An 11495-nucleotide genomic window follows, 5' to 3' on the forward strand; every position below is an offset into this window, starting at 1 on the left:
CTATACGGCCGGACAGCAGAGTAGCATGAATGAGCAGCTCTCTTCTACCACACTCTTTCTGATGTCTTTAAAACAAAGAGGGCCACCACAAGACAGAACTGAAGAAACACGTGGAGAAAGACATTCTTAAAAAAAAAAAAAAGACACAAAGGATGACACTGAGTGTGTTTTGAGATAAATAGCTGGCATTTATTTGGACACTGTGTGTGGATGTGATTATAAAGATCAATGGTGTAGGAGGCCAGATCTTCCCCCCTCTGCTATCGTCTCTCTCTGGTCTTCTGTGAGAAAGCGTCTTCGCCAAGGTTCTAGATCTCCATAAGTTGATCACTCCCAACAATGACCTCATTGGTTCTTTCGGCTGTAAGCAAGAGCAAAAGTTTAATCATACAAGATGACTGACAAGCAGAGCAAGCAGAGCAAGCATATGAGCCTTCAGTCTCTAGGGGAGCAGTAGTAACGTAAATGTGTTTCTCCCATCACCACAGGCAATGATCCTTTCTTTTCACACTTCAAGTATAAACAGATGATGGAACTGGCAAGTACTGACAGCATTTTGTGCTTGTATTCTGTACTCAAAAGCTCAACCCCATCACATTTCAATATTACAAAAGTTTTATATAAATCCATGGAAAGGTCACCAGACTAGAAACACCTTATAATAGACAGACACAAACACATCAGTCACAGTCACAAGCGCATACACACACACACACACACACACACACAGACAGACACACACACACACAGACACACAGACAGCCTCAGGGTCTGCAAGGCAACTCCAAACCAAATCATGGAGAGAGGTGATTAATGTTCCATATAAAGACATATTTTAGTGTGACGGAATCTGTACGAAAAAACTGCTTTAGCATTTCTCAGTTTGGGGAAAGATAAATAAAGCATGGAACGCTAGGAGAGTTACAGTTCCAAGCCCAGAAGCGAGAGACTCTTTTTTTTTTTTTTTTTTTTTTAGGTGGCGGTGGTGAACGTGTGCGTGTATGTGTGTGTGTGTGTGTGTGTGTGGGACAGTTAAGGCACAGAACATGGAGTGATTCCCAAGAATCCAGGGGAACGGCTGGCCTCCTGTGAGCACGGTGGGGAAAGGGAACACCTGTGAGGGAGCCACACCTGACCGCCACGCAGACTGTTTCTCGCTTCCCTCTCGCCAGGGTGGTCCTCGGCAGACACGGCTGCCCGTCCACACCAGCTGGGCCAGGGGAATAAACTGTAATGCTTTTAGCAGCAGCACAAGCGGCCCAGCCCAGTGCCGCTGCCCCTACTGGGAACAGGGAGGGTGTACACAGAGGAGCAACTGCACCAGATGGGATGGAGTAGGACGGGACTGGAAGGTCGTGATGGATGGAGCCACCTTTATGGTCCTCTGCCATGCTCCACCTGTCGTATTGCCGTCAGTCTTCAGCTCAGTGATTAGAGAGGTTCCTGGCCCACAGAGAGGACATGTTTTCCTCACGAGGGATACGCAGGGCGTGGGGCTTGAGACTCTGTGTCTTCTTAAAGTGTTTCTTTAATCTGCACTAATACTGTCGTCATATTGAAATGTCATTCAAATCTTATTTATAGTGGTATCCTTGGTTAAGAAGCAGGGCTTTTCTTTTTTTTTTTTTTTTAACACTGGTGCCAAAACCATCTAAAACGGAACACAGAGCTTTCAAGTTGCTTCAAAGGACTGCAAGTGCTTGTTATTTCAGGAGGGTAGGAACATCAGAACTACAGGGCAACTTGGCACTTTGATGAGTTTTTTTTTTTTCCCTATTAAATTAAGATGATGACTCGGCTTCAGAAGCCTCAAAGGAGCGGCTGTCATCCCCTGGGCTGCTGGGGGAGGACGTTTATTGCAGTTATTATAAGCAATGCTTTTTAAATAATAGGTTACAATAACCTCTGTGATGGGTTCTTTTCTTAATTCTGGGGGATATCTTTGAATGGTGGTCCCTAGCTGTGCGGTTTATGACTGAAGAGTGTGTTGTGTGTGTGTGCGTGTGTGTGTGTGCATGCGTGTTTGTATGTGTGTGTGTGTGTGTGTGTGTTATACCCCATTCCCACTCACACTGAAAGCCATTAATGGTGTCGTGTGGGAATGGTAGCAAAACAGTAAAGTCGAACCTATTTTCCCGGGGACATTACCAGTAATCCACTGCCACAGCTCCACTGTGAATCTAAAACGCAAGATTCACGTTTTCGAGAAGGGCAAGGGGAAGGGGAGGTCTCCTCCTTCATTGACTGCATTCATGTCCCATCATTTCTCTCGGGATTGTTTAATGTCCATGTGAAGCCATTTAACATCATCAGCAAGTGGTTGTGATCACTTTGAACGCAAGACTGCCTTTGAGAAATTGAACTTTGCTCCTGGTTCGTATGGTTGCCTAGTTGCTATACTAGCTAACTCGCTAGCTTGCTAAGGAAACTTTGAAATAACCTTAAATGGTTTAAATGGCAGAGTTCCTTTTGCAATGATAGCTAGTTATCTAGCCGATGTTACAGTCTCCTCAATTATAAAATTATAATAATAAAAGGCAGAAGCACTCTGCCTCTGCAGCTTTGTTGCTTGCCCCCCAAATATATAAGTTTAGCTTAGCAGCTAATTAGTTCATATTAACACACCCTAGCAACTGGCAACTGTTAACATGGTACCCCAAGCTTGAAATAGCTAGGATAGTTCATAGCTAGGTTAACTGGCGTGAGACCTCGCATGTTTTACACATCTTGCCGAGGTTCACGCTCCGTAGCATCCTGTTAAATATAGACAGGTGGGAATACTGAATATGTGACTGTACTGTTATAGACTGAGTGGGAATAAATATGTGTGATCCATCCATGTTGTTTTTACCAGATGCATTAACAGGTTTCGTATGTGAAAGGGGCTTTAAGGGGTGGGGGTGGGGGGGGGGGGGGTATACAGCAGTCTAACTTGTAATTTGGGATATCTGGCAGTAGGTCTGTATGCCCCAGTCTTTGGAGGTTATGCTGGGCTAATCAGGTCCAGTCGCACTTTGATACCCCATACAGTGGTGAGAGAATGGTGGCCGGGGCAGGAGGGGTGGGCTGGGTGGGGTCTGGAGGCTGGAAATTGTTGCAGTTTGGAGGCGGGGGTGCGTGGAGTAGCAACACCCTGTTGTTCAGTCAATTAGGCCCAGGCAGTCTCTGGACATCTTAAGTCTGCCTCAGGCGGTGTCATTGATGGAGAGGTTAGAGACCAGGGCTCAGACCACCCGGAATACAACAGCCTCCAGCCAGCCAGCCAGCCAGCCAGCCAGCCACACACACCCACACACACACACACACACACACACACACACACACACACAGGTTCACATTCACTCTTACACACCAATGCAAATCCCACAGTCTGATTTAAGACTGAGCGGATTAGGAATATTAAAAATAAAGCTCAATTGTACACACAAGCTTTGGTTTTAATGCGCTATTAAAGCAGATTACAAGCCACGGCTCGCTCTCTCCCTCTCGCTCAAACACACACACACACACACACACACATAAACACAAGTTGACTGAAAGGAACACACACACACATAAACACAAGTTGACTGAAAGGAACACACACAAACATAAACACAAGTGGACTGAAAGAAACACACACACACACACACATTTACACACACACATAAACACTCAAATCTGTGTGTGTAAATGTGTGAAGCAGTTGATCAGTGTTCAGTGCTCACCCTCTGGCTCTATACGCTGGCTGCTCCCCACCAAACAGTACTTAATGTCAGCACTGCGCCCAATCACCGCATTACTGCAGATCACGCTGCCCTGGATGTTACACCTACCAGACGGAGAAAAAGGAAGAATACACTGCCATTATTCAGGGTGAACAGAACACACACTTTCACCCTTTTCAAACACACACACACACACACACACAAAACATGAAAACAAGATTCAAGGCTAGAATGTTGCCTACACACACACACACACACACACGCACACACACGCTATGGAAACCAGGAGGTTCAAGAAGAACCAGATATGGAGTCTCCCACACCAGACACACAGAGCAGAACACGATCCCTGGGTCAGGATGTGTGGGAAGAATGAGAGACACATTTCAGACTTGTGTGACAGAGCTTTGAACTGTGTGTGTGCTGACACACATAGACACACACACACACACATCCCTATGCCGCTGCATGTTTACAGCATTCAAAGAATAATATTTTCCTGGGATCGCTTTGGCACCATAAAACTTTATTTGCACAGTTTAATGTTTACTTGACTTGCTTGGGCCAATTTCACTCTGTCTTTTTTCCCCCCACTACTGCAGAAACATATTCACCATGAACATTCAGCTTTCATGTCTTCTGCTAATTACACAGCTGAGGGTCTTGTCCTTCTTTCACCCGGCCCGCACCCCCCCCCACCCCCCACCCCACACGAGGAAACATAATACCTCAGAGTTTTCTTTTTTTTTCCGGCAGGCTTGTTTTATTTTCCTGAAGACAGCATTAGCATATATATTAAAAACAACACCAGCCTCCCCACACATGTGTGCCAGCGCGCGACAAAGAAAACAATGCCATCGAAAAATGCAGTGGCATCACCGCGTGGATAAGGGTATGTGTGCGTGCGCATGCGTGCGTGAGTGCGTTTGTTTGAGTGAGTTAGTTTCGCATTGTGAATTAGACGAACAAGTGTGAATCTTGAAGGGTCCACAGTGGCCCATTTCTACATAGCCATCATTGTTTTATTCCCACTTAGTGAACTTTGGGGGCAGTAGTGGCCTCCACTGTGCTAAATGTGATAAAGAGCGTCAAAACATTATTTCTTTTTAAAGCTCAGCAGAAAACTACGCTGGACTCTGCCGTGTGTTCAGGGATCTGTCTGGAGCGCTATCTTCACACATCACTACAATAGGAAATAAAGGCTTCTGGGTGGCGACGGCACACATGGCTTGGCACAATCCCATTCTCCTGCCAAGCGTTCACCCACTGCAGTCGGGGAGATAAACCTGCCGCTACATGGCCGCGTGAAGGAGCTTTGGGAGAGTGTCTGACTGTACGAGGAAGTCTGACAGGAAAAGAGATGGGCTGAGATAAAATTACTGAGATAGATAGAGAGAGAGAGAGAGAGAGAGAGAGAGAGAGAGAGAGAGAGAGAGAGAGATGAACAGTGCCCAATATTGCCTTGTTGTGTCCTGTGTGTACCCTTAATACCTTGGCAATATAACTATTTGTTTATTTGTTAGCAATAAGCAATAAGACCGCGAAGATTGAGTGTGAGAGAAGGAAAGGAAGACACAAGGAGAGAGAGAAAAGAGTGACAGAAGGAGTGATGCAGAGGGAGAGCGGTGCATCAGGTCTGTGATCTCTGAATGTGTGTGATGTGTTAGGTCCTGCCGACACCAACACAGGCAGGTCTGTGATCTCTGAATGTGTGTGATGTGTTAGGTCCTGCCGACACGGACACAGGCAGGTCTGTGATCTCTGAATGTGTGTGATGTGTTAGGTCCTGCCGACACGGACACAGGCAGGTCTGTGATCTCTGAATGTGTGTGATGTGTTAGGTCCTGCCGACACGGACACAGGCAGGTCTGTGATCTCTGAATGTGTGTGATGTGTTAGGTCCTGCCGACACGGACACAGGCAGGTCTGTGATCTCTGAATGTGTGTGATGTGTTAGGTCCTGCCGACACGGACACAGGCAGGGCTGTGATCTCTGAATGTGTGTGATGTGTTAGGTCCTGCCGACACGGACACAGGCAGGGCTGTGATCTCTGAATGTGTGTGATGTGTTAGGTCCTGCCGACACGGACACAGGCAGGTCTGTGATCTCTGAATGTGTGTGATGTGTTGGGTCCTGCCGACACGGACACAGGCAGGTCTGTGATCTCTGAATGTGTGTGATGTGTTAGGTCCTGCCGACACGGACACAGGCAGGTCTGTGATCTCTGAATGTGTGTGATGTGTTAGGTCCTGCTGACACGGACACAGGCAGGGCTGTGATCTCTGAATGTGTGTGATGTGTTAGGTCCTGCCGACACCAACACAGGCAGGTCTGTGATCTCTGAATGTGTGTGATGTGTTAGGTCCTGCCGACACGGACACAGGCAGGGCTGTGATCTCTGAATGTGTGTGATGTGTTAGGTCCTGCCGACACGGACACAGGCAGGGCTGTGATCTCTGAATGTGTGTGATGTGTTAGGTCCTGCTGACACGGACACAGGCAGGTCTGTGATCTCTGAATGTGTGTGATGTGTTGGGTCCTGCCGACAGGTCTGCATTGGCAGCGGCACATGGCCATCTATTCAGGTGCACCAGTGAAGGGGAGCCCGAGCGAACACACGCAAATGACGAGAGAGAGAGAGAGAGAGAGATAGAGAGAGAGAGAGAGAGATAAAGGGAAGGAGAAAGAAAGAGAGAGATGGCGGGTGCAGGGTGACGGGAGATTACAAGGATTGGCGTTTTTAAACAGAGGGACCACCAAAGAAGCTGTGCTGAAACACCACTAATTACTACCACGATGCTCCTCCTCACAGTGACCCCACACCCCTAGAGCACACACACACACACACACACACACACACACATCCCAACCCCCATACTCTACCCATCCTCATCCCCCCTTCCACACACACACACACACAAAAAGAATCCACCACTTTGTAAACAAGCACTCCTACATGCAAACAAAGGGTGGAAAAAAATGCAAGTGCCTTCTTTAACATGCCAGGGACTGCTAATCCCTTCTTACATTTTTTATGTTCTGAAAGAATTGCCGTTTCTTTCTTTCTTTTCTGCCCTTTCTTTCTTTCTGTCTTTCTTTACTCCTTTTCTTTCTCTCCTTTCCTTTTATGCGTGCACTAACTTGGCGATGAGGGTACCCATGCTGGCTCTGGACTTTGGTTCTGGGGGGGAGACTGTGCTCAGACCAAAAGCCCTTCCCTAGGATTTAAAATAACAGACTCCTTTTTTCTCTTTTCTTTTTCTATACAACAATTCATGTTATCCTCAGACTTTCACAAAAGCGAGCAAGGACGTAATTTACTCAAAATCAGCTTTAATCTAACTTCTTTCCGTTTGAGGAAAAAAAAAAGCGGAGAAAAAAAAAAAAAGAAAACGAGAAAAGAAATTAGCAAGTGTATGAAAGACAAGAGTGCTGGCAAGAGTTAGACTATGATCCAAAAGAGGAGAAACAAACATTGCGCTAAATGTTGCATACTTGCTACATGACACGCTTGACGCTTTCACTGCTGTTGTTCATCTGACAACATGAAAATTGATGCGAAAAGAAAAGGTTATTTCTTAGAATGGACGGGGGGGGGGGGGGGGTAGGCTTTGTATCTATATTCATCACCTATCTGTGTGGGTTGAAATGTGACCTTGTTCAGGGTCACTGAATAGCCATGCACATTTCACAACATACGTTTCTTTTTTTTGTCAGCACAACAAGAGCAGGACTAGTCTCCCACTCTCTCTCCCCCAGGACCCACCATCCCCTAGTCTCACCCAGAAGCAATGCGGGGTAAAAACCCTCAAAAAAAAAAAAACAGGTTTGTTTTCTTCAGTGTAAGCGCTGCGACGAGGCCCTTTGATGGAAAAAAAAAAAAAGACAGAGAGTCCCCTCACCTGTTGTCCCTTTACGCTGAGCAGTTAATCCGGCAGATGGCATTAACCTCCGAGTCGGAAACTTTCGCCACGCAGAAAAAGGTGTCGGGTCCAAACCGCTTAGGCAGTTGGCCCGCTAAGATAACATGGCTTACAGCAAGTGTTCTGGCGTAAGTTTAGGGCCTTGAAGTGACCGGACATTTTATCAAAATTTGTGGGTTGTCCTCTATGAAAAGGCAAGTTGGCAAAATTGACATTTTTTCGTTTGGCCTTGACCATGTAACATTTCTCAGCTTGTGCGAGGAACCCATTTCAACTCCTTTGATTGTGTTACGACTTCTTCAATTAAATGGCAATGCTTCAATCGGCATTTAAATATATATTTTTCATTGTGTGTAGCACTAGCAGAGTATGGTGACAGTATTGTGAACTAGGGGTATAAACTCACTGCTCCTTCTTAGGAAGGCACCTGCAGGAAGCCTGAACATCAGTTAGTGGATAAAGAAGTCGGCCAATCAACTAAGACGTGTATTACACCAGACAGGGAAAGACATACTGTAGAGAGGGAGCATCATCTTACCCCTCCTCAATGGTTACACCATTCATTATGATGGAGTTGGTTATCTTAACCTTCTCCTTGACTGTGGTAGATGCGCCGATCGTTGAGCGTTTAATGGACGTCTTGTCGGATATCTGACAGGAGGCTCCAATTATACTGTCAGCTCCAACCTTTCCGGAGACAAAACAGACATAATTACAGCATGAAGGGATTACGGTGACTTACCCAGCCACTTGATCCTTAAGAGCTCCAAACACAGCTACATTTTTATTTCAAAGACACAGTCCAGTTCATCACTGAAAGCATGCTCTTCACAATGTGAGCCTCACCTAACTGAGACAAAATATAAACAAAAGAACACAAAGCTAAAGAACAGACAGGGAGAGAGACATGGACAGGCAGAAGTACAGAAAACTAGAGAAAGAGAGAGAGATTGAGAGAGAGAAAGAGAGAGAGAGAGAGAGAGAGAGAAACAGACAGAGAGAACCTGAGAGTTACAGAGAGAGACTGAGCGGGTCAGAGAGAGACAGACAGACAGACAGACAGACGGAGATACAGACAGAGAGTGAGAGAGAGACAGAGAGAGAGAGAGAGACGGAGAGAGAGAGAGAGAGAGAGAGAGAGAGAGAGAGAGAGAGAGAGACTGAGGAGCCATTCTGGTAGTTCCGATTCAACTCTCCCTATTCATCATGAGCCCATGCATTTGCAGGGTGCAAACCAGGTTACTGCTACAACATTAATTACCAACACAAGTGTGTTTATGCAGACACATGCGACTGAGATCACAGAAGTGTGCTTATGCAGACACATGCGACTGAGATTACAGGCCCAGGAAGGGGGCTGGCTTACCAGACTGCGTTCCGCCACCACAGCTGACGGGTGGACGGGAGGGTCATCAAACAGCTTCGGAGCCTGTTCCACACAGCACACGGGACATGCTGGTTAACACTCAAAGTATTTATTTGTTCTTAAAGTTCCTGAAAAGGAACTAACCTCCGCTTAAAAGTGCAACACTTTTGATCAACCTTAACCCACCTCAGTTGGGTGGACTGGCAAAGGAGAGGACAGAGATCCACCTTGTGTGGATCCCCACACTTACAGGAAGATCATATTCCAGGACTCTGAAGTACCATCTCAAGCATTACATCTTAATGTATATTAATGCAACAGTGTACACTGTGGTCTCACATCTCAACCATTTATAGAGAAAAATGTGTAATTAGCAATTAGCTCCTTAAGGTGACTCCTTACGATGTTTGTGTGATGTGAGTTGACGTGACGCTTTTTGTAGAATCGATGAATCACTGGACAGACACACTGACTAATTTCAAGAACTCAATCTGTGAAATGTTGTACACTTCCACGTTCGTAAATTTATTAATTTCTTACTTCATGTTCTTTCGAGTGCTTGCTGTCCGATTGGAAACAACTTACGTATAACCCTTCCAAAAGTGTATTTATACGTATACACCTCAGTTTTCCCTTTTTATAAATCTTAGATGGAGAGAAGTGCTTCTGCTGTTAGCTCACCATGCGGTTGGCCTCGATGTAGGCGGCGAGGGTGTTGACGCGGTAGCACATGCCCTCCTCCATGAGGTGCACGTAGCAGCGCAGCTTGCCCCCGTGGTAGGCCTCGCTCATGTCGCCGCGGTGGTCGTTCCAGCAGGAGCGCTCGCGTGTTAGCTCGAGCAGGCTGTCGTCTTTAGAGGGCACAAGGATGTCTGAGAGGTGGGGGGGGGGGGGGGGGGGGGGGGGGGGGGGGGGGGGGGGGGGGGGGGGGGGGGGGGGGGGGGGGGTGGTAAACGTGGTTAATGAGGGTGTGAATAGAAAATGTGTGACTACTTACTACGGTATACACTACATAGATTGTAGTGATAGCTTGTATTGGTAACATTTAACCTAGGGATAGCAGACTGGGCTTAAGATATGCTCTGTGGCATTATGTAGTATAATGTAGTAAAGCTCAACTACTTACCAAGGTTTGCATTCCGATCTTTCTTCTTCTGGTCCTGATCGGCATCATCTTTGGGCCTCTGTGAGTTCATGGACTTGGAGAACTGTTTCCGGACCAGGTAAGGCACTAGCTCCCCCCGGATGGAGGAGATGGACCTGAGAACATCAAAAAACAAATAAGGACACTCAAGACGCCACAGCAGCAGGGATGGATAAAGTCTTCAGCTCAAGTCAAGCCTGATGTGTGTAGGATGCAACTAAATCCAAACATTTTTGGAACAGTCCAACAAGTTTTAGGGGTCATGTAATATGTGTGTGGGGTGTCTTAACAGGGCAAAGACTATGGCCAAATAAACAAACAAAAAAAACTCAAGTTGAAGGCTCTCTACGAGGTTAGACTGGAGCGGGGACTGAATCATGGTTTTAGAGCTGTGTGGTTCGTGCCGTCTCTCGGCCGTGCTCAAGTCAGTTTAGCCCCACCACTCTGGCTCTCCCCTCTGCTTTACTCTCTTTAAGGCTAGATTAGAATTTCCATGTGAAAGCGGAGAAAGAAACAACAGTTACGCTGTCCCGTATTTCCTCCTTCAGAGCTGCAGTGCATAGAGCTTTCACGGAAGGGCTGAGCGAGCGAGGGAGGGAGAGAGAGAGCGAGCAAGAGAGAAAGAGACAGACTAAAATGGAGACCTGAAAGGAAAGTGAGAAGTGGGGGCTGAATAATGGAGAAAAAAAAAAAAGTCTGCGTACTTTGATGAGAGAAAAGAGGAAAAAGTGCAGAAGGAGGAGAGGCTGGTGGGGTTAGGCAGGGCAGTGGCGGGGTCACCCTCGATGAAATGATATTTATATCAGCGGCCCAGCAAATTAAAATGTCAAAGCAGAGTGACTGGTCCTCAGAGAGGGGGAGAGAGAGGGAGAGAGAGGGAGAGAGAGGGAGAGAAAGCACACTGTGTGAGGGGGGACACAGAGCCAATGGGCGAAACGCAGCCTCTGCCTCCAGTACTTCCAAGAGGCTGTTGAGCGTCAGCACAAAGCCCGCCGGAGCTGCACAAAGCCAGGCCTGGGAGAGCCCAGAGAGAGGGTGGAGGGGGCGGAGATGCTCTGGGTGATGGAGGTGGGGTGTTGGTAGTGGTGGTGGTGGGGGGGGGGTGATGATGAAGGAGGCCTGGTTCCCGTTTCACATTCAAGAAACTCAAAAGAGAAATAGAGAAGATGGGAGGGTGGGGTGGGGTGGGGTGGGGTGCGCGTCTGCAGACAGTCAAATTGAAAGTCTTCACCCTCTTGCATTCTAACTTTACAGAAGTAACAGCCATACAAAAGAAAACAGTAGTTCAGCAATTAAAGAAGTGAGAAAAAGAACTCTTACACACAGCAACTGTAGGGTGGTGTGTGTGTGTGGG

The 11495-nt window shown here is 46.9% G+C and overlaps 1 protein-coding gene across 1 annotated transcript in view; it reads right to left on the reverse strand.

The window, feature by feature from the left end:
* Positions 1-167: 167 nt before the first annotated feature.
* Positions 168-11495, reverse strand: part of eif2b3 (eukaryotic translation initiation factor 2B, subunit 3 gamma) — a 27489-nt gene continuing 16161 nt past the window's right edge. The window contains exons 6-11 of the mRNA XM_031563136.2: positions 10124-10257; positions 9679-9869; positions 8998-9060; positions 8170-8318; positions 3708-3811; positions 168-361 (exon numbers count right to left, since the gene is read on the reverse strand). Coding sequence (XP_031418996.1) covers positions 309-361; positions 3708-3811; positions 8170-8318; positions 8998-9060; positions 9679-9869; positions 10124-10257 — 694 coding nt within the window. The 3' untranslated portion in view covers positions 168-308. The remainder of the gene's footprint in view (positions 362-3707; positions 3812-8169; positions 8319-8997; positions 9061-9678; positions 9870-10123; positions 10258-11495) is intronic.

Source organism: Clupea harengus, chromosome 25 (assembly GCF_900700415.2).
Source record: "Clupea harengus chromosome 25, Ch_v2.0.2, whole genome shotgun sequence".
NCBI classification, from domain to species: domain Eukaryota; kingdom Metazoa; phylum Chordata; class Actinopteri; order Clupeiformes; family Clupeidae; genus Clupea; species Clupea harengus.